This window comes from Juglans microcarpa x Juglans regia, chromosome 3D (genome assembly GCF_004785595.1).
Source record: "Juglans microcarpa x Juglans regia isolate MS1-56 chromosome 3D, Jm3101_v1.0, whole genome shotgun sequence".
NCBI classification, from domain to species: Eukaryota; Viridiplantae; Streptophyta; class Magnoliopsida; order Fagales; family Juglandaceae; genus Juglans; species Juglans microcarpa x Juglans regia.
In genome coordinates, this window is record NC_054598.1 from 33594949 (window position 1) to 33619042 (window position 24094).

The following is a 24094-nucleotide window of genomic DNA, read 5'->3' on the forward strand; positions in this document are numbered from 1 at the left end:
AACAACAAAGAAGATAATAAAACAACAATCTACAAACTAATTAAGGCTATGGGCCTAAGCCCACTAATTAATACAACTAATATTCTACTAAAGGCTGAAGTAGAAGATAAAATAAAAAATAAAAATAAAAAAAAGAATTAAAAGATACCTGCAGCCTATGAGCCAGATGAGCTGAACTCTTCAAGCGGGTTTGTTACACTTTCATTTGTATGATAACTGCATGCACGTAGAAAAGCTACTTGTCAATATATCATTTATTATTAATTTTATATGGAATCGAATAATTGAAAATTTTATTTTAATTTTTATTGATTTATCAATCATTTAATTAATGTGGTATTAGAAGATAATGAAATGATGTGAGGAGGATTAATAAAATTCTACCTCCCAAAAACCTGATCACTTACGATAGAGTCTGGCCGTTACCATAGAGAGATGAATCATTGACTTGTTAACATCTGGATGTTAACAAGTTTACAAGTGGATGTGCTTTATAGCATGCCATGTGAGAAGACTGTACTTAATTAGACATTTAAAATATATGTGAATAATTAGAAAAATAGTTTATAAATAATATTAAATAGTTTGAATTAATATGTTTTATTAGGTTTTAAGAATAGAGAGAAAAAAATTGAATAAAAATATTATAAAGTTAAAAAATTATTTAAATATAATTTTGTGATATTATTTTTATTATTTTTTGTGTTTTCTTTTTAAGTTTAAAAAAGTTGTATTGATTAGATTAAAAAGTTGAAGATTTGAAATTGAAAAATATTTTATATTTAAATGATATTTAGAAAGAAAATATATGAAAATACCACATTTGCTAGCTCTAGTTTTCTTATTAAATATTGAAGAAACTACAAATGACCCCCACGCAAAGATAATTAGTCATCTATTAAGAAATTACAGCGAAGAATAATAGTTTATTTCAGCCGAAAAAAGTAAAAAAATAAGAAATTGCTTTATATATGAGAACCCATGCATGGTTATTCTACATGCATGCATTCCATTGCGCAATGGGCTCATTCCAATTTAAAGTTTGGAAATATCTCACTCATCTAAATACCCACCTATTTGCTGGAATTTCCAAGTGGTAAAGACCCACCAATTGTAAATTATTAGCTTTCAGTTTTTGTGCTTTATGCTCCTGTGTTGTAATAATCTGATTTGCTTTTGTGCTGTAAGAACATTTTAAGTTTTTGGAATGAATCCGCTACTTGCTGAGAAAGAAGAAGGAAAAAAAAAAAAAAAAACATGCATGCATGCTGAGTGCATTGATAAAATTATACCAAACACAAAGCTTGCTTGTCCTCGATTAAATTATATAACAATCTGAGCATATATATATATATATATATATATATATATATTATACATATATATAAGTATTATTGTAGTATATGCAGGGCACGATCGAATTAATGTATTCTCATCATTAATCTGAGCCGACCTGCAACATAAATAACACATATAATGTGAGATTCTCAATCCTGATATAGCCAAAATCCTTAGCTTTTTCTCATTTTTTATGTTCTTGTTTAATATTCTATATCCTCATGATTTTTGTTTCTTATCTTTATACAGTAGTGTCATCACTTTTTCGGTGTTACGTGGCTTAGAATTTCAAACCAGTGCAGAATACAATCATACATCCAGCCGACAGTCTCCTATATATGTTGGGCTCTTCCACTGCAAACACATCAATACTGCAAGAAAAGATAGAGGAAAAGAGAGATGGCTGCAAATCCTCTTAGAAATCCACTCTCAAGGCATTGTCTCATGGGGCTTCTCTCTCTTCTATTTATGATCTCAACGCTTCACACAGCCTTAGCTGCCTCCAGTACTTCTCCAAGTAATAATATTCACACCTACGAAAACTACATCAAAACAGCTTGCAATTCAACCACATACCCAGCATTATGCTACAAATCCCTCTCCCCTTACGCCTTCAAAATCAAAGAAAATCCCCACCACCTTTGCAAAACCGCCCTCTCCACAACACTAAAAGCCGCGCGGAATGCATCTTCCACAGTGAAAATGCTATCGAGAAAGATTGCCGGATTGGCGCGTTTAGAAGCTGCAGTCATTAAGGACTGCATCGTGAACATGGAAAACTCCCTCGACGAGCTCAAGCAATCCCTGAATGCCATGAAACATTTAAACGATTCGAATAAGGAAGTGCAGCTGGAGAACATAAAGACATGGGTGAGTGCAGCCTTAATCGATGAGCATACGTGCATGGACGGGTTTGAGGAAGGAGGGTGGGTGAGTGCACCGGTGAAGAACAAGATCAGGAATAGTTTAGTGAAAATTGCTTGGCTGACTAGCAATGCTTTGTGTCTCATCAACAACCTCAAACATTAGTTGATCAATGCATGCGACCCCGGCCGGCCGGCCACTGGCTAGAGCTACTACTTTAATTTTCTTCTTTCAGAAAGCCATGAATAAGATCGAAGAGAGCTTCTAAATTAATATGGTTTTTGTAAAGTGCGAAAGCCAAAGGAAATATCTGTTTTATAGTTTTTGAATGTAATGCGCGTTTCAATTCCTTCCTTTTTATTACCCTTTTCCCGGTTCGTCAATGTTATATATATAAAGTAATTTTTTTTTGGATAACCTGAGGCCGTACTGAGCCTTATACGTAACATATATGACCTATCTATTAACGAATAATGATAAGGTTATTAGTCTATTACTATTTATCTATTATTTTTTTTGTATTTGATTTTTTTTTAATTTTTTATTTTACTTAATGATTAAGGAAATGAGTATTAGTAAAGTTATATATTTTTTTAATTTTTTCTTAATAATTAAGGATGTCAAAAACTATTTAAGAGAAAATGATAAAAAAATAAAAAAAATAAACTTAAAATACACTTGAGTAGTAGATAGGTAGTAATAGGGTAATAAGCCTATCACTACCCATCTATTAACAGCCCCATTTGACTGAAAATCAATGCGATTTAACATAATTTATATTTCTTACCCCCAAAAAAAACATAATTTGTATTTAATTTGTACCTCTTGGATCTCTTTGTATGAAACGCTCATGCAAGTCCTTGACTAATCCTGATCAAGTGGTTGTCGTGCAAAATTTGAAAACATAGCAGGTAATATACCATCAAATACATAACGAAAAATTAGTGATTCTGACTTCAAATACATCTAGAGAGGGGAATACGTGTTTCCAAGCTTTATTAAACTATTAAAATTAAAAATCAATCAATCAAATAACAAGTGATAATCAATACATCAATTTTAGTAACGAAATGGAAACTCATTTGAAAACATATTCAAAATCCAAAAACCAGTACTCTAGAAATCATTATAAAAATTAAGTTTGTTACAATCAATTTAGAAACATTTACAAGACCGGCCTTGAAATAACTAAATCTAACTTGCAAGACCCCAAATATCCCACTTAATATCTGCACCCTAGCACTTTCGGACAACCGGCCATTCTATAGTTTCACTATAAGCACCAACTCAATCTTTGCACTTAGGCAGTTCCAGAAATCCTTCCGACCAACGAACATGTTCACACCAATGGAATCAATAATAATCGAACACGAGCACAATATGATGGAGATCTGTTTATCAAGAGAGAATCAGTCTTGAATACTCAATAGATCTTCTTAGGGTTTTTCCTCTCAAGAATACAATGAATACGACAGCTTTGGTCTTTCTCCACACCCTAGAAGTCATGCATATTATTCTATATACTTAAGGATTGTGTAGGCCACTCAAAGAGTCCAAGCCCTAGTGAAAAGTGTTTCTCGAAAATTTCACTTAAGCCAAATGTCGAGCAACTGTCGAGCGAATTTTCTGTCTAGTTTTTCTGTCATAACTGTAATGCCCCAATCTTGGATGGGTCAAATATCAGTTACTACCTGTCACTTAAAATCATATCTCACAATACATATATAAGCTTCAAATTATCAATTACACATAGATCTCATTGTTTTAAACCAACTACTCCAAAATAATTAACTAGGAACACCACAAAGTCTTAATATAAACACTAACCTCTCAATATACCACGTCATCAGAGCATGAAAAATTTTCTGAATAACATTCTCCAATCACCATGGCATCCTTTTTGTGCTTAATCCACTATACTTAAATAATCTCGCCCATACTCCCTAATCTTGATCATCAACTAAAACATTCAAATTATCTAAAAAAATATTGTGGAGATAAGGGGTGTTTTTAACAACTCAGTAAGCATAGAGCATATACTAGTATGTAAACATGAGTCTTTTCACAGAGTTTGGAATGAAAAACAAAACATCTTGGTTTCAAAATGCAAATCCAAGACATGTTATCAGAATATTAGAGCGACAACTCAAAACGTTCATATTCAAAAGTCATTTGACATGGCATAACTGAATATCATTATCATATCATCTCATATCATATCATATCAGAGCATCATATCAAAACAAATGCCGTGTTTAACCCCATCGGTAGAGTTGTACTATCCCTAGTGGTCAAAGTAGACAGAGACAGAAGTGAATATTTCTCCTATCATTCTCGAAATTCTGAGTGTGCACACAAGAAAGATAACATAGAAAATCACATTGTTTCCAAAGTGGGTGCACTTAAAGATAGAGAAGTCGGTGCCAACACAAACAGATGCCAAATTTTTACACTGGTAAGGTCAGAACAAAGCAGAGCAGAAATAGTGCCAGATACAGAGTCAGAATGTCATACCAAAGGTTTTCAGATGTTACATCATATCAAAACAGAGTACTGAACAAAATCATATCATTTTCACTTAATCAAAACAAATTCAGAGCATCTTCACATAACCACGCACAAATTTTCAGATTTCATATTCGCTCTTTGCACAATTCAGAAATAGAATATCAAAAATATAGCTCATGTCTACATCAATCATGACAGAAATACTTTTATTTTTATACAGATTTCATGAGTAATGCAGAACAAATAACTGAGGTTATTTCAAATTTATTTTCATAACAAAACATGCATTTTTTTCCAAAATCAACATCAATCTATTTATTTTAAACAAAGTCTATCATAGGAACCCCGCTTACCTGAACTTTTTAACTTCAAATCTATATTCCTTAATGTATTAAAATCTTTAGAACCCTAAAATATCGACTCTTCACAAAATACTTTGATTTTCACATATTTTCTGCGAATAATTATATGATTAAACTCTAAAAATATCAGCAAGCCCAACATCTAATTTCTCTCAATTTTCATCATCAAACATGTGATGTCACACAAAAATGGTTGTAACCCAACTTCAATTTCCTGACATTTCGTCATTTTTCAAAAATAATCTAATCTTTCATAGGCCAATCTCTCACAAATTCATATAAGCCATAACAAACAAGTTCTACGCTAATTATATCATAACATGTGACACCACCCTCAATATCTACCTAAAAAATGGTAATTATGGGCTTGTGAGAGAGGGATATCAGTGAGCTAGAGCGAGAACAAACATGAGAGAGAGAGAAAGAGAAACTAACGGAGAGAGGAAGGCCAAGACTGGGTGAAAGTTGTTCACGACTAAAGAAATTTAGGAGCCTAATTCATCTCATAAAACTAGTTCTATAAGAGAGGATTACTCATTCCTTATAAACATGCCCAAGACCTTGTACATAGGTAATGTAGGATTATTTCTCAACACCCTTTCTCACGTGCAGGCCAGTAATTTTCCTAGTTCTTGTCACATGGTAAGTAGTGTGGGCCCACATTCATCCTGTGGCAGGCTCTGATACCATGAAGAAATTCATGGACCTAAGTCATCTCATAAAACTAATTTTATAAAAGAGGATTGCTCATTCATTATAAACATGCCCAAGACCTTGTCCGCATGTAATATAGGATTATTCCTCAACAACAGCGGTGCAACCATGGGCGCTTCAACGGTGGCGTACATGGGCTAGAGCCAGTCAATTAGCTTTCGGCTTAGGTTTGTAGCGGCTCGTGGTGGCTGCAACGTGGTAAGACGGTGAAGCTATAGTGGCGCCCGTGCATGACTAGGGGCTGGCCTTAAACGGTGGCTCTCCGCTGAGACGGGGAGGCAGTTATTCCCAAGACTGCTTTGTTTTTGTTGTGTAAAACAGAGGATCACGTCGGCTGGTGTTTCCTCAGTCCGTTTGCTTGTTTCCATTGGAGCGGTTTGAAGCTAGTCGACTCAGTTGCTTCCAGCTGAGGCTTGTAACAGTCCTATGGCAGCGTGTCTCTTAGGAGTGGTTTGGATTCAGAAATGAGTTGAGATGGGTTGTAAATAGTAAAATAAAAGTTGAATTATTTATTATATTTTGTATAGGAATTTGGGAAAGTTGTTTTGGGATTTGAAAAAGTTGAATTGTTTATTATGTTTTGTGTGAGAATTTAGAAAAGTTGTAATAATGAGATGAGATGAGTTGAGGTGGGTTTTGAATGCAAACAAGGCCTTAGTCTTCTCGTGGCACTATGCAGTGGGTGACATGAAGGGTTGGACGTGGCTATTGCATTGTATAGGAGGCTTGAAAGGAGGTGGTTGCGTACTAGAATAACTGAGTGGTGGCGGTGGACAATGGTGCTTGGTTACAACATTGGGTGTTTGTTTTTTTTTTTTTTTGGTGACGGGAAATAGGGGCTTCCGTGCATTGTTTGGGGCTTTGTACGGTGGTTTCTATTTGGTGTTGGGTGAGGGTGGTTGGGCACGACTGAGGTTCGGTGCTTTGTGGTTCTCAATGTTGGAGTTACTCTTGTTGTTCCCATCGGTTTCGTGGTGATCTCTGATTCTCTCGGCTGATTTGGTTGTTTTTAATGTAAAATAGTGACTTGGAAGGGCTAGTGGCTTGCTCGACATGGGGTGGTGGTGAGGCTCATAGTGGTGTTACTGTGATTAAGGTTTACAGATGGTTAAACTGGTTGAGTTATTGCTGGGGTGGATTGCAATGGTCTGTGGTTATTGGCTCTTGGTTTGATTGTTGGACGTGGGTGTTGCCGTGAATTGAGTGGAGGTAAGGCGTGTGGAATATAAACTGAGATGGTGTGAGAAGATGGGGCACGAGAAGATAGAGGGAGAGTTGAAAAGTAATGTGAATGGGAGAGGAAGTATCAAGGAGAATAGAAAATGAGGGAGAAAAATCTGGGGAAAAAAGAAAACCGTCCAGGGTGGAAGAGAAAAGAAGGGCGAAAAATAAAACCCACTTATATGAAATGGCCCCATTTTTCTCAGCTACTGGCTTCTCTGTGGGCCTAACGCAAGAATGGGCTTTGATGTTACAGTGACATTGTTGATGAAGATCATTATAGAACGTGAATTTGTAGACAATTGAGTTAGCTTTCCAATGCCATTAATTAAGATCCCCACAATCCCAAAAGTTCATTACAACAAATGAGCCTTTTTTTATGAGTGATTTTGTAGCAATTAATCTATATTTTTGTCAAAATAACTTTTTCCTGCCATTTCAAATCATAGCTGACTCCTCAGAAATACGCGGCAACTTATAATACTTAAAGCTACAAATGAAATATATGTCAGAAATACTCTTATTTTCTACGATTTTTTTCCTTGCAAAATGTACAAACTTTCATAGCAAAAAGTGTGCCAACCATGGTTAACTGAGGTTGGAAATACTTTTCTGCCGCGGTGGAAATAGTGGAAAATACGCATTTGCAACCAAAAAAATATTTTTGGCAATTTATGATCGCTGGAAATAGTCTTTTATAAAATATAAAAATACGAATAAAACAGTATCACATACTGACAACCTTATACCTAAAATACATAAAAGAATGTGAACAATATATTACAAAAAAGAAAATATTGGAATACAAATACAAATTTCTAAATAGTTTGAAAAGAAATGGAAAAAATAAGCACAGATACTAAACATGGAAAAATGCACTAAATGAATAAAAAAGGAAAAAGAAAAAACAAATATGTGCACCAATTGTTATTTGATCAATAAAGTTAAACTTACCACAAAAAAACTTATTTGTTCTGAAAATAGCTAAATGCAACATTGCTAACCATATAAACGATTATATCAAGAGTAAAACATGAACTAGAAATGTGGAAAATTCCAATTAACCAGCTTTCACATACTGAAAAGAACATAAATGTGGGAAACTCCAGCAAGCATTCATAGACTGAAAATACTTCAATTGTGAGAAACTCCAGCAAGCATTCACAGGCTGAAATCAGTACAAATCTGGGAGTTTCCACCTCCATTCACATGCTAGAAACAGTTCAAATCTGGGAGTGCTTTGTTAGTGAGTGTTGTCTAATTCTCAGAATAATAAACCCGATTCCAAATCTAGCTCCCATGTGTGCCATAAATATACTGACTATAATATACATTTATTGCATATAGAATCAATGGAAGAAGACGTACCAAGGTAGATATTGATTGTAGATGAAAAGTATAATGACTGGAGAAGTTAAGCACAATATATATATATATATATATATATTAAATTGATTAATTATTGAGATGCAGGAAAATAAAGAAACATATGAAAATATATTGCCTGCTTTTTTCAATTCAATTTGCTAGTACGATCAATGAGCCCTTAATTACTCATCATTCAATAGTGTTCAACAGATAAGGTCTGTGCCAATGTGGTGGTTGTTGGAAACCTCGAGTTGGTCGGGACATAATAAAATTATTGGTCTTTTGATATGTTTTACACATACTGACCCTTAATATATATGAATTTCTAGAGATTCTTGAAAATCATTTATACGTTAGCCATTAAATCAAATAGTTCTAAGGAATGACATGAGGTGATTAGTGGTATCATAGGCAGTATGGATAAATTTCATACAAGGGCCTCCTTATTCTTGATGAAAGTTTATTTTTTAGTAAGTACTGTTGAAGTGAGGTTGGCCGCTTTTTTATACAAGCCTGATACTTGAACAGCTAGGCACATTTTACAATTTTTTGGATTGAATAAGCGGATTTTCTGCAAAATTTAAGTCAGGGTTTTTATCAAACATCATTCTCCCATTTTGTCAATTTTCCATCTTTAGAGGTAATTTTGTGGGAAAAAGTCTTTAATTTTCACAAATTGTGACTCGTGACAAATAAAACGGTCCAATATAGTTATTTGCGGCAAGAATTTTATAACGACGTGAATTTGGTGGCAAAAAATAATTATTTGTTACCAAATGGTATTTGTAGAAAAGATTTCTGTCTCAAAAACTAATATTTGTTGTAGTGGTTGTGGCTGATAGAGTTGCAATTTAGACTCTTCCCAACATATTTACAACTCAATTGTACAAAGTTTTGTTATAAGGTGTTATGAACCCAACTAAATTGGGCCAGGCTTGATGGGCCTCCTAATATTCCTTGGGGCTATTCCTTGGGGCTAGTTCATTTACAATAATAGTTTCTCTACTATAAGACTTAATTGGACTCTTTTTAATTACTTAGAGTTGGCCTGGCCCATGACCTTAGTATTTGGTCGGGCCTATGGCCTTCATATTTTCCTTAATGATTGCTGATAGTATGAGAAATGATCATTGCAGTCGTGAGTATGCAATCGTCGCGCAATCACTTTGAAAAACGTGAATATATACAGGACCCACATGAAAAAATAATAATTTTTTAATAGTGGACTCCACTCTTTTTCAAAACGACTGCACTACGCTTGCGCACTCCACTAATGCACATAGCATTACTCTAATAGTATATATCTAAGAGGGGGAAGAGTGCGAAATCATCTGGAATATTGTCAAAGTTTCTTTAGAATCTTGTAAGGAGGTTGGAATCTCTCGAAGTATTTCCTTATCAATGAACGTATGGCTCTTTGAAGCCTTTTCACAAATAGCTTACATCTTTCTTCTATTTCATTGCTGCCATACCATTTTTGCTATTACATCCTTTTCCTAGTTACACCCCATCATCACCACTACAATCATAGCAAGATCATTATAAGTGGTATCTAGAGCCCACGATCTTGCCATGGAGTTGTGCACTCTATGATGAATTGTATAGAGATCTTGGAGAAATGGTCCTTCTAGTGAAATGTTCAAATGAAAAAAATTTAAAAATCTTAGTTGAACCTTCCTTTACGATTTATTATGTGAAACTGAACATTGAATACGTACATAGAAGACATATCTATCCATTGGAACAACAAATATTGAAGGATGGAGATGTTCTTCTAGAAGATGAGGTTGAGTTAACAGGCATAAAAATACTGAGTACTAGATATCTTCTTCAAGATATGAGGACAGAAGAATTCAGCTCAAAAAAATTAGAGGAGGAGGGAATAGAAAAGGAAGCCACGGATTCAACCAAAGAAATACAATACTCCCTGCTGCAGATGGCAAATGAATCGACAGATGAAGATGAACTTGTAGAGGAAGGAAAAGAAGAGGCAGTCGAAGTGGAGAAGAGATTTGGAGAGAGAGGAAACAAGAAAGAGAAAAATGAAACTCATGGCCATCCCAAAAATACTCACGTCTCAGAAACCTCACCATCCCCAAAATTCACTCGCATCTTAGATACCCCACCTCCCAAAAAATACAAGCCAACCCTCTTCATGTTCCAAAAATCTCTTCGGTGATGCCTTCCTTGGGTTCGAGATGGGGGTCAAGCTCACCGCTGACCTACAACAGGCTGAAAATCTGATAGGAGGAAAGCCAACATTTGGGATGGATGGTGACACCAAGTGGGAGATTGACCCAGGCAGAATTTATTTCCATTGTCTCTCTGTTTTTTCCCTCAACCAATTTTCGGGCCTATGAGGGAAGCTCAGAGTCATCTCCATACTTACAGAGCTACTAATGTTGATTTATGGATTGGGTCTTCAAGGGAAGGCACTTCCTTAACCGTGGTGCAGCAATACATGGAGGAAGCTCCTTTTCCTTCTCTGTTGGAGACCGATCCAGAGCTCGGTGCTCATCTAATGCTTAGGGGCGATGATCATACATCTCTTAACTCGATCTACATGAATCCAGTTGTGGAAGGTCTTCATGCTTTCATCCAAGATGAGTCTGAGCACAAGCATTACTTAATTGTTTCAGCGGTGACAAATTTATTGGTGAATCTTATTGGTGTTTGGTTCTTCCAGAATTATGCTCGCATAAACCTTGAAGATATGAACCACCATTCAGTTTGCCTTCAATTTCTTGCAGATTCCATTCGCATAAACCTTGACAATGGAGCTTGTGATTATCTACTGAAAGTTGTTCGAACCGAAGAACATGAGGAAAATAGGTAAATAGGTGAATCGTAAATGGAAGCCAGGTAGATTTAAAAAACCAAAAACCTGATGAACCAACTTGTTTAGAGTTACAAGTTAGTGAACTCATAGAAGTATAGAACTATCTCGAGAAAGAATGGGTAGTATTTTGGCGCCCACGACCCCATGTAAGGAGACACGGGAATCGAGATACCAGGATGATGACAACAAGGTCACACATCCCAACGTTAGGGCCAAGTGTGTATACATGCAACGGTGTACAAAAACAACGCAGCGGTGTACAAAAACAACGCAGCGGATAATTAATACAACTAAGTACCAGAATTATTAATACAATTTAAACAATCAGTTAAAAGGTTTAAAAATTATACAGTCATCCATAATAAATGTTTACAAGTCCCAACCAAAATACGAGTGATCCAATCACTCAAAGGGCGAAGCCGACTCCTCAGGCTCACCCTCATCCTCCTCTGCATCAAAATCTGCGTTACCACAAAATGGTACCGCAGGTAAGTATAACCCAAATAACCACGAGATAAAAAATACATTAATGCTACTAACATGCATGCATATGATGAGATATGCATTAAATCCAAAAAATAGTATTTTTTTCGAAAATAGATATTTTCCAACACACGCCAAAATCTCATTTTGGCCCAAAAACAATACTCTGTCATTTTTCCAGAAAATAACCCAATATTCCATTAACCAATGCACCATGATCTCCCCTAGGGATCATCCGCACGTCCTGGCTTCGTAGCGATGCTCAGTTCCGCGCCCAATGCGTTCATGGCCAAGCACCCACTACGCAACGAGCGATACCCAGTTCCGCGCCCAGCGCGTACGTGGCCAAGCATCCTCTAGCTCCCACCAGCAAAGGGGCCACGGAGTCGGCACGAGACCATCTCGTCCGATCCCATTGTCGCCCAATGACAATCCAGGGGACGTCACTCAGTATATTCCGCTCCCGAGTGACCAGAGGAGCTCTACCGAGATCATATCTCATCTCGGCTTGGGGTCGTGATACACACGCACCCAAAATCCTTTAACACATGAAAACTCAGTTTTCATAAAACACATGAACATGATGCATGTACACGAAAACCCAATTTCCTTTACAAACATGATCATGCGTGCAATATGCTATGTACATGAACACCAAAACCAACAACCAATAATTCACAATACCAATCAATCACACAACTCCGTCCATAGTCCATCCGACCCCCGAACTCCTCGGACTCAGTCCGGCATGTCCAACCAACCAAATCACAATAATATGAGTTAGTGCAAAAATATATTTAAATCACAATAGTTCTTTGAAAAAATACTTACAGCGCTATAATATGATTTTCGAACGATCACGGAGGTGCAAGAAGTGGTGACTCAGCAACGTAACAGTGTAAAATACATTGTGGTCGTGGGTCTCAAATACCCACTTTTGAATGGGGACAAACTAAGATCCGAAATTGATAGGATAGGGCCTAGAGAGGTCAGTGAAGCCAATGGTGGTGGTGGTTTGCCGTGGGTGGCGGCGCAAAGGACGGTTTTAAGGCCAAAAAGTCGAAATCGGAGATGAGCTTGGTTGTGCTTCACCGGTGACGGATCGGAGCCGAGGTTGGGTCCATTGGGTTGCCAAGAGGTCGGGGATGAAGTGATGAAGAGATGGTGGCTAGAGGTGGCGCGACGGCGGCGCGCGAAGGAAGAAAAGGCCGCGGTTTCCGTGCGTGGAGGAGAACGCCGGCGATGGGGGAGCTGAGATTTAAGGGGGAGGGTCGCCGGCCGGTGGGGAGTTGGACAGAGGGGCGATGTCGGTCACCGGCGGCTCACGGAGGCGGGCTGGACGGAAGGCAAAATCGGATGGAGAGAGAGAGAGAGTGAGTGAGTCGTGCGGGATGGGGGGAAACTGGGAAAGAAAAAGAAAAGAAAGAAAAGAAAAGGAGAAAAAGAAAAATGAAGGGAAAGAAATGAGGTCCAATCCTCATATCTTGGATCACAGAAAATGATCCAACGAAAATGATTTTAAAACAGCAAATCAATTAAATTAAATTAAACGTAATGATACAATAAAAATAAAATAATTAAATCCCACAATCAATTAAATTAAAAGAAGAACAATTTAAATGTACAGCAGTAAATAAATATTAAGAAAACATAACAATTTAATTTTCACAATTTAAAGATCATAAAATAACCCATTTAAAATATCCGATAATTATAAAATAAGAGAATAATTTTTTAAATTATTAAAAATAATCCTTCTGTGAAAATACACTAAAATACGGAGTGTTACAAGTATCAAGGGTAAAAATGGCTCCTACAACTGCAGAGGAAGAGCAAGTCATAGTCTCTGATGGAAATATGGTAGAATATCAAGTGCTTGACACTAGGCAAGGTGTCAATTCAGCTATTGATGTACCTAGTGTTTGCTTGTTGCTTGTTAATGGGCTTGAATGTAGCTCAAACAACGTGGACCCTATTATGATGAAATTTTCGATTTTGGGTTGGGCAAAGAAAAGGCTCATTGCATATCACGACATTTTTTATAGCGGAAATATTGAGACCATGCAGGGAATTATTTCTTTTGGAATTGCATTTGCCTTTGATTATGTTGTTATTCACGGACGCAGGGCCATGGGAGTCTCTCCACAAACTTTGAGAGGACCGGATGGAGAATCTATAGTTTTTTGGGTGCTTCGCGTGAAAGAGGCAGAAATTGCGTCTGAGTTGCTCGATAAAATGTCACTTAGAGGTTTCTTTGGCATGGATTCTTCAACAAATGGTACTGCAAACCAACAAGTTGTGCAGGAGCCATATGGTGATAGGAGTTCTGTTGTGCAAATTTATGTCAAAGAATCAAGTAAGCTTATGCTGGAAGTTCTTAAAAGAGGCCCTAAAACAAAGGAGGATGGAGAGGTTATGATAGCTGAGAAAGTTACTGCTACTAATGAAACAAAACTGGAGGTCGTAGGGCTTTTATTGAAGTAGAGGAGGCTGAAGAGCTTTTAAAACCACTTAGGGAACAAAACTCATACACTAAGATTTGTTTCAGCAATAGAAGTTTTGGCTTGGGTGCTGCTCGTGTTGCTGAACCCATTTTATTATCCATTAAGGATCAATTGATAGAAGTAGACCTATCAAATTTTATGGCTAGAAGGCCAACGGAAGAAGCTCTTGAGGTTATGAATATCTTTTCGTCAGCCTTGGAAGGTTGTGTTTTGAGATATCTGGACATTTCCAACAATGTCATGGGTGAAAGAGTAATTTTACATACAATCGTAAAGTGCGTAAACGTCGCGTAATCGCTTTAAAAAAAAAAGGGGCCGGGTATTAAAAAATTAATTTTTTTACCGCAGTGGTTGTACAATTCACGATTGCAAATATCTTTTCTCAGGGGTGTTAGCGAATTTGGTTCCCTACTAAGGTCACAGAAGAATTTGGAGGAACTTTATCTTATGAATGATGGTATCTCAAAGGAAGCTGCAAGAGCATTTTGTGAGCTTATTCCTTCCACTGAGAAGCTGAGGATTCTTCAGTTTCACAGCAACATGACAGGAGATGAATGGGCATTTGCAATATCTGAGATATTGAAGCATTATCCTGCATTTTGGAGGATTTTCGGTGTTCTTCCACAAGGGTTGGCTCTGAAATGGGAGTATCCTTACCTGAAGCACTAGGGTCTTGCCCCCATCTGAAGAAACTTGATTTACATGACAACATATTGGTGTGGCTGCTAGGAAAATGCATTCACTGTTTGGGCAAGCTATATGATGCTCCTTGGTAACTATTTTGTGGAGTTGTTTCAATATCTGAACCAGACAAGGTTATTTAAAGGGAGAGAATTTGTTATGAACCCAACTAAATTGGACTGAGCTTGATGGGCATCCTAATATTCCTTGGGCCTAGTTCATTTACAATAATAGTTTCATTACTATAGGACTTAATTGGACTCTTTTTAATTAGTTAGAGTTGGCATGGCCCATAACCTTAGTGTTTGGTCTGGCCTATGGCCTTTATATTTTCCTTAATGGTTGCTAATAGTTTATATCTAGGAGGGGGGAAGAGTGCGAAATCATCTGTAATATTGTCAAAGTTTCTTTAGAATTCTGTAAGGAGGTTGGAATCCCTCAAAGGATTCCCTTATCAATGAACGTATGGCTCTTTGAAGCCTTTTCACAAACAGCTTGCATCCTTCTTCTATTTCATTGATGCCATACCATTTCTGCAATTACATTGTTAGGATGGTTCAGTGCATGAGATTGAGAGTGGAAGGTTGGCATGTTATGAAGAAAAATGTATTACAGTGTTGAGAATAATCGAGTTAGGAAGCAGAAGTAAATACGGCATCGTATAACTAGAATCATTTGTTGTGCACGGGTTCATTAATAGTTGATAAGTCTGTTTTAGCCTTACTTACAAATAGGAAGTTACAATATTACCCTTGTTGTAACAGAAATAACTAACTCATTTTCACATGAGTTCTTGTATAAAAACCTATGGAATGCTATGAGGAAATCATCTGAAGTATTATACAGAATTCATTTCTTGGAGGTTCTGATCCCTTGAATAATTAGAAGTGTTCTTTCTCTCTTTTTTCTTGTTCAAGTTACTAGCATACTGTAACATACATCCATTTCCTAGTTACACCCGGTCATCACCACTACATTCACAACAGGACCATTACATAAGTTATGCCAGAATATTATTTTAACACTAACGCATAGGAAGAGAAAGAAACTTCTCTTTGTTTTTTTTTTTTTTTTTTCCCTTAAAACTCGGTAAGTTACATGATGGAGTGATCAGATTTATTTAGCAAATATAGACATAACTCCATGGTATTTATCTACCATAAATGAGAGCACTAGTAAATCATCTTTCTAAAAAGAGAGATATCAATTGTAACATCCCGACCCCGGAAGTCCAGAAAGTTAACTCCTGTCACCTGATAATCAACTTTCACAATACTAATAAATTTTCCAAATCCAATATATATACTTTCAAAGGCTCTTAAGCAAACATAGATACCTCAAATTCATTTAACCACACATATCCACATATCAGAGTCTATCCCAACCAAAAATATGAGATAAGGATAATATGGTATATGAGATATTCTCACATTGATTGGGAATGAGAAGTTATTGCTCTTTATAAAGTTCTAATGAAACTCTAATTATATCATTGATTAGTCCTTTTGAAATATAGGCCACCGTGTGATTTGGGTCTTTCATTGGGACGTTACATCAGTCTTTTTCAAGCTTCATTAATTTGTGAAATGATTATATTTATAATATATATATATATCGGAGTATATATAATTCCTTAGAATTTACATATGTTTGAATTTTAGGATCTAGAATATTGAGAGAGACATAAAGATCATCATGTGGATCATCCAGCATTTACTTTTGTACATGTCCATAAAGATCTTCCGGATAGCATGTAATTTGCTCGATAAGTTTTTCATGATTCACATGCGATGCAATTAGCTCGATAAAAATTTTAATTTTATACCAATACTTCGTACTATACAACTTGGACATACTATATATATATGATCTATTTTCTGTTTTATGATACAGTCACCTGGCCTGTTGAGTTACGTATATGTTGTATGCCAATAATTACTAATTGGATCCGATCGAGGCCAAAAACTTCACAATTGAAACTTTAAAAAAGAAAAAATATAGAAAAAGGGGATATGTAACCATTGAAAAAGCAGGAAGAAAGAAATTATGATGTGGATATTCATGAGTACGTCTTATTATATGTAAGAATTACTGTTTTTTGACTGTTGGGACTCAATTCCCTTTTCCAAAAACAACTCAACAAGTAATTCAAAAGTACAAACTGAACGCCAGGTTCTCTTTAATTTATTCATTTTTGTATAGTAATAATATTACAAGAACTTCTTGATGCTGATCATAGAACTTCTTTATACATACATGCATCGTTATATATATATATATATATATATATATATATATATATGTCTAAATGAACTGAAGCACAGCCAAAAAGGCGGCATCCAAGGAATAGCTTACCATCTGAGTGTTGCTGGAAAATACTGCAAGGAAAAAAAAAAAAAAAAAACCCAATTTTTTTTTTAAAAAAAAAAAGAAGTGTTGAAAATCTCCAAAGCACATAATTATGAAAGGGTACACACCTTTGCAATGAGGGATATATAGTATGGCTTAACCTTTTCAACATCAACTCGTACTTTGCTCTTGCTATAGAGATCATATTTGCTGTATTTACATGTTTTTTTAGAATAAAACAAAATGAGTCTGGTTTTAGCAATCAAGTCAATAAGAAATGAATACTTGAGGGCCAAGATCAACACTTGTTATCAAGAAAGGAATGTCTGCAGATTTATGTAAATAGAAACAGATTAAGCCTACTTGAATGTTTGGAGCCACTTCAAGTTCTCTTTATCCTCTTCATTCATCAGGAATTGATATGCTCCTGCTTTGTGCAATGCTGCAACATGGACAGACAAGAAAAAATATTTTTTGAGAATCTCAGGATATTGTCCATCCTTCAAATTTACAGGAAATTTTGGAGAACTAACACTATGCTTACGGTAAAATGAGTGATATCGGATAATAAACAATCCAGCTGATGGTAGAGTTGTTCCATTTTTCTTGGCCACCTGGAGATTTGGAAACATCCTTATTATGATTGTCTTATTGAAATTATATTAGAGGTTTAATCAATTGTTGGAAGGTTCAGAGGGTATATACCAAGTACATGTAGTCATCATGTCCCCATGACACGACCACATTTTCTAGTCCACATCCTTCGGAGTAGACTCCAAGTTTGGTGTTGTAAGCAGGATTGTTGTGATCGGGATTGCCCTTGAAGTGCTGCAACACAACAAGATTTGAAGCAATGATCCCTTTCACTTGTCTGGCCATAAATATTCATATCAAACAAAAATTATCTAATGATGTTCTCGAGAAGAGAAAGACCTTGTGGTGAACAATCGACTCATCGAAAGCACAACCAAGAGGAAATGTATCTCCTGCAACATTAAAATTCACCTTCAGATTGAATTGAAATGACAAGAGAAAAAAAATGGTAATAATGTGCTTCAAATTTATTTGGTAATAAACACATTTCTTACCAACAACAGCCCACTGAGGAAGCTCTCCAAATTTCTCATGAAGAAGAACCTTTCCAAGATCTGAAAAAACCCATGCAAGAATCAGTTACATACAATTGATATATAAAATAATAAAATATTAATAATAAATAAATAAAATAAATAAACATACAAATTCAAGGAATAGATAGTGTGCATGTTAGCCTTTCCTTAGAACAAAACTAGGAACTTGCATGCATGGGGGTATTTACCATGAATAAGGGCAGTCAGGTGCAGCCAATCTTCATCAGGAAAGTCTTTTCTTATGGCTTCAGCAGTCTGCAGCAAGTGCTCAATCTGAGGCTCATCCAAATCAGGGTCGCTTTCATCCACAAAACTGTTGAGCAGTTCAGCGCAGTCCCAAATGCTCATCTCTGCTCTGTTCAGTTTTCCGTACTCTTCCCTCATTCTCTTTACCTGCAATTTGATTTCCAAGTTTCATATATCAATTACTTGAATCAATGCAGTCCAGTTAGTTTACAGTTTTAAGCATCAACTTGGAGAAACTGTGCTAATTACAAAATCATATGTTTGGTTAACATGGTTCAACCGGTAGCATTCCTCCACTGTGTTTTGCCTTACGCTTCCTTCATAATCCCTGCCACCCATTTCATAATAATGGTTAGGAAACAAAAAAGGAAATTTGAATCCTGTGATGAGGTGATGAGTTATCACGTGTCATAAAGGTGCATGAATGGTTGGAGTCCTGAGTAACCCTGAGACACGAGGAAGAAAAGTATTGAAACCTAAAAGATTGGCCAAAAGCGTTGGAGTCCGGCATGGCAAATCCAGCAGCATCTGGTGTTGTATGTCCACCATTTTGTGCCAAGTCTGAAGACTGCTTCTTATCCTCTACTTGTAACCCCGATATTAATTTCCAAACAAGAGATCAAAAACAACATTCAGACTGCAAAATGTTTATAACCCAAAAAGAAAACAAAAAAAACAAACTTCATGGACGAAAGAAGCAGAAGGAGATCATGGGAATCAAAGTGATACCGAGCCCTGGATTCTCGACGGCAATCGTCATTTTCCCTTAAAACCGAGAAGAAGACCACGTGCGACTCGAAGCAGGGGAAGCAAAGCAGAGAATAAAGGATTTCCTGAAAGGTCGTATGCAGAAAATGTGCTTTTACACATTATTTATAGTTGCATGCATGAAAGGTTACTCACTGATATTAGGTAAGGCTGGTCAAAAAGGATGGTGTTTTTGTGGTTGGATTGTCCAAAAAATTCATGGCAATCGTAATCTGCATGCAAAAGAAAGAACAAATTGAGATAATTTACCCAAATTAGAGCTGATTTTAATTACTCGTATTCTCGGTTCTGTTGTGAGGATGAGGCTTAAAATCAACTGCTGAGCTATGATTTTGGGAGAAGATGATTAGGATGCCACATAAAAACAAAAAACAAAATAACCGTAGCCACGAGAATCACCTTTGTATATTTTTTAGTTATATATTTTACATATATTTTTCAGAAGTCTCTAGCTAGCTTAATTAACCACCAAAAGCTCTTCGAATTTGTGCGTGACTTGGGTAGTCAACACGGCTACAGAAACAAGGCATCTATTTTGGTCGGTTCTATCTGTCCTTCATGTTCTTCATCCGTTGGTTTCGCAGCCCTTTATTCATGTTCAGGCATCACTTTAATCTATTGAACATGGAGAAAGAACTTTTAGGTGAATAAGCCGCCTCCATTGGAACCGATGCTGAAAAGATCATAAACCTAGATCGAAAAAGAGCAAAAGTCAAGATGTAGAATACAACAAATAATGAAGTATAAATAGAACGCTTAGTAAATATTATATTATATATATATATATATATTATATTATATTATATATATATAGATATATATATATATATATATATATATACTAGCAGTTATATAACGTGCAAAGCACGTTTGCGCATTTGTCTAATTGAAAATGATGTGTTCAAAAAAATAATATGATATATAAAAATAATATATTTTTTTAAAGAAAAATAATTAGTTAATAATTTAATGCACAGAAACAGGAAAATAAATTTTAACAAGTATTATAATGATAACAAAACGTTACAATAATATGAGTAATATGAAAATTAAAAGATTTTGGATATTTTAACAATAGTTTTCTTAGCAAAAGATATGAATTGTGTAGAATTCAACCACAATACTCAATGACCCATAAAGCACTGAAAAAATACAGAATCTTTTATTTCTATATTGCTCTCACATTTTGTCATCATTAAAGTAAGTCTTTTCTATTTTGAAAACTCCAAAAATATTATAATGGTAGAAAATCATTTTATCTAAATGATTTTAGTTAATTAAGAATATTATGAGATTTAAATTATATTAAAAACTCTAATTATTTATATGATTTTACTCTCGTAAAAATATTTAACAAAACTCTATCATTTATTTAATGATAAAAGATTAATATTTTATAAATTAAAGTTAAATTTATATTTTAATTATCTATTTTAAGTTAGTTTAACATCTGCTGTTGGATTAAATCTGAAGATTGAAGATGAAGGGTTGAGATTTAAAATCTCAAACCCTAACTTTTCCCCTCATTTTTCCCTCCTCTCTCTCTCTCCTGCCTCCCTCCAGCCGCATGCCCCTCTCCCTCTCGATCTCTCTTCTCCTCGGCTCCTCCAAGCGCCACCGGTCGCCGCTACCACACCACCACCAAGCCCAGTCACCGGCAACCTTTCCCACGCCGATCTCATCCCGACAGACCTCTCTTTCTCCCCCCACAACAAGCCGAAGCCCGTAGCCCTATCTTCCTCTACACGCGGGTTTCTCCCCGTGCGTGGTGATTTTGTGATTTATGTGGTGATTTTGTGATTTGTATGGTAATTTTGTGATTTGTATGGTAATTTGTGTGGTAATTTTGTGATTTTTGTGGTGATTTTGTTATTTGTGTGGTGATTTTGCGATGAGGATGTAGAGAGGGACGCGAATGCACGTAGCACTGTTTATACTATTCATGTAGCACTGTTCATACTGTAGGTCAAGTAAGTGTAACTAAATGACGTCGGAACGACATTGTTTCATGAAGAAGGGGGTCCAAAATGCAAGACCCTCTTCTTCCCCCTCACTTTTGCACAACATCCCCTTTGTCTCCACACGAGTTCACCTCCCCCGCCGTCTGCCGTCACCTGAAGCCGCTACGAGGTACATTCCGAAGTTCATCACAAATTATAAAAATGATTTGTTGTTCCTCCTCCAATAGATTTGTTGTTCCTCCTCAAATTGTAAAAATGAGAAATGTGATTTGTTGTTTCTCCTCCCTTTGTGAAATGTTTATGATTTGTTGTTCATTTCAATTATTTGTGGTTTGCATTTTAATGATTTCGGTTTTTTGGCTGTAAAATTTAAAAATTAAGGGATTTAGGTTTTGAAAAAATCGGGTACTTTTGTTCCAAGTGACGTTCGCTCAAGTGTCACCGACACTCGAACGAATGTCACACAAATTGTTTGATCGAGCCTACACTCGAGCAAAATCACACAGATTGTTCGATCGAACCTTCACTCAAGTATAGCTCGAGCGAACATCACATAAATTGTTTGACGAATCAATCGAGTCTTTGCTGGAGTGTGGCTCGAGCGAACATCACACAAATTGTTCGCTCAAACCTTCGCTCGAGTGTGGCTCGAGCATACGTTTATTTTTTTGTGTTTTATTTATTTTTAAAATGACAAACACGACTAGACACATATGTTTGTCCTTTTCAATTTGTAGATAATTTTCATAACATATTAAATGACGGTTGTTTGTTAATTGTTTCAGATTATTTGCTCAAATTATGGATGCTACACCATCTCACCGCAATTCTTCACAAAAGGATGACACACAATTGTTGGTGTCACCGATAGGTACTTTAGGTCGTAGACCCTCATCTAGAGTAGTTACCTCCTGTGCAAGTAGTCAAGTCCCAATAGATCTAGAAAATGTTGATATGCTTAATGAGAATGAGGAGTTGATGAATGTTGAGACCAATCCACTAGCACGACTGAGTAAAAAAGGTCATGGACATGGGAACATTTCACCAAAGTTCCCGATGATCGTGAGAACCCATAGGCTCGATGCCACTATTGTGGGCAACTATGCGGTCGTCATTTGAAGAAACAAGGCATGTCAGTATTAATAGCACATCTTATGGCTAGTAGCAAGTGATCAAACAAAGCTGAGTTACGAGACTTATACGGCCACTAGTGGCACGCAGATTAAGAAGCTATTAATCCCTCAATATAGTGAGAATATGTTGAGGGATTTTCTTACGAATATAATTATCACTGATGTGCCTTTTACCATAGTTGACAAGGCAGGCTTCCACAAATTTGTGTACACTTTAGAGCCACGATTTTTCATGTCTTCATGGTATACTGTAATGCGCAATTGTTTGAAGAGGCATGTCAAGGATAAGGCAGAGATAAAGGAAATGTTTGTCACCACTAGTTAGAGAGTGTCACTTACAACTGACACATGGACCTCCATACAAAGAAATTGTTAATTACAATGGTTCATCCATTAGCAAGGAGATGAATGACTGTATGAAGAATTGGGAGATCAGAAAAGTGTTTTGTATCATGGTTGACAATGCCAGTGCAAATGACACTGTCATTGATTGGTTTAGGCAGAATACGACGGTGAATGCGAATATTATTCGTAAGAACCAATTTATTCATGTTCGATATTGGGCTCATATCATCAACCTCATAGTTTCTAAGGGGTTCAAGGTGGTTGATGATTCAATTATTAAAGTCCGGAACCTTGTGAGATATGTGAGGGCTTCCCCCAACGGCTCCGCCAGTTTACGGTAATAGCCGAACAACTTAAGATTTCATCTTCCAGTACGTTGCAACTGGACGTTGCAACTCGACAGAACTCTACATACATGATGTTGAATGTAGCACAGAAGTACCAAACAGTGTTTGAGTATATGGAGGTCGAGGAAGGGGGTATGAAGTATGCTTTCCTGGAGTCACCTGGGGGGAGAATGAGGTTTGGTGCGCCGGACACAGTTGATTGGGCCAATGTCAGGTATTTTGTTCAATTTTTTAAGTTATTTTATGACATAACTATGCAAATATCTGAGACAAAATATCCTACTATGAACATGTACTTCGAGGAACTCTCGAGGCTTTATAGCCACTTGCAAGCGAGTTGTGCTGACAGTGTAGGTTTGTTGAATGAAATGACTATGAGGATGAAATAAAAATTTAATAAATAGGGTGTGGAGAAGATAAATAGATTATTATTTGTGGCAGCGATCCTTAATCCCCAATATAAGTTGGCGATTGTAGAAGATTGGATTAGGAACGTCCTCGATGATGATGACGCTGATCAGCTTATTAGATCGCTTATATATGATATTGATTATTTATATAGTCAGTACAACAGCAGTGGTCAGTCTTCAACCGAAGGTGGTAACTCCTCACGTCGGACCGACTCGACATCTTCCTAGAATGACACACATGCACAAAGTTCAAATTTCTTGTGACTACAACAGTATCATCAAAACTGTACATCAAGGAATATTATGCAGTGTAAGTCTGAGGTTGAGTATTACTTTATGGAAAATGTTGAGACACCTAGTGATACATTCCATATATTAACTTAGTAGAAAGTGAATTCTGGCAAGTTTCTAGTCTTTTTCCGAATAGCCAGGGATGAGTAGCCATTCCTATCACTAAGGTTGCCTCTAAGCCGGTGTTTAGTATAAGAGGTCATGTCTTGGATGCTTATCGGAGTTCATTGTC

At 36.4% G+C, this 24094-nt stretch overlaps 2 protein-coding genes and 1 pseudogene across 3 annotated transcripts; 2 read left to right on the forward strand and 1 right to left on the reverse strand.

The window, feature by feature from the left end:
- The first annotated feature begins 1737 nt into the window (after positions 1 to 1737).
- Positions 1738 to 2367, forward strand: LOC121255248 (pectinesterase inhibitor 4-like). The gene has a single exon (XM_041155523.1). It carries the CDS (start codon positions 1738 to 1740, stop codon positions 2365 to 2367), a length of 630 nt encoding a protein of 209 aa, XP_041011457.1.
- An 11136-nt stretch (positions 2368 to 13503) lies between these two features.
- LOC121255249 lies at positions 13504 to 14977 on the forward strand (annotated as a pseudogene).
- A 2078-nt stretch (positions 14978 to 17055) lies between these two features.
- LOC121254066 (probable inositol oxygenase) lies at positions 17056 to 19849 on the reverse strand. Of its 2 annotated transcripts, none has more exons than XM_041154030.1 (12): positions 19625 to 19849; positions 19337 to 19440; positions 19084 to 19201; positions 18857 to 18935; positions 18550 to 18754; positions 18320 to 18379; positions 18165 to 18217; positions 17937 to 18059; positions 17776 to 17845; positions 17595 to 17673; positions 17360 to 17423; positions 17056 to 17260 (listed from the first exon to the last, which is right to left on the reverse strand). In XM_041154030.1, the coding sequence occupies exons 2-12, from the start codon at positions 19365 to 19367 to the stop codon at positions 17234 to 17236; spliced, it is 909 nt and encodes a 302-aa protein (XP_041009964.1). In that variant the 5' UTR covers positions 19368 to 19440; positions 19625 to 19849; the 3' UTR covers positions 17056 to 17233. The 2 variants fall into 2 exon arrangements, with proteins under 2 accessions (XP_041009964.1, XP_041009962.1); XM_041154028.1 differs by having other exon boundaries at positions 17360 to 17441.
- Between the last annotated feature and the right edge of the window lie 4245 nt (positions 19850 to 24094).

What these genes read in the sequence shown, in the direction of transcription:
- LOC121254066 (XM_041154028.1), bottom strand. Translation starts at nt 19,367, where the DNA reads ATGACGATTGCCGTCGAGAATCCAGGGCTCG. An exon ending in GCTTTTGGCCAATCTTTTAG is followed by an intron (nt 18,936 to 19,083) that starts GTTTCAATACTT and finishes AATGGGTGGCAG; the next exon opens with GGATTATGAAGGAAGCGTAA. An exon ending in CCTGACTGCCCTTATTCATG is followed by an intron (nt 18,380 to 18,549) that starts GTAAATACCCCC and finishes GGGTTTTTTCAG; the next exon opens with ATCTTGGAAAGGTTCTTCTT.
- LOC121255248 (XM_041155523.1), top strand. Translation starts at nt 1,738, where the DNA reads ATGGCTGCAAATCCTCTTAGAAATCCACTCTCAAGGCATTGTCTCATG.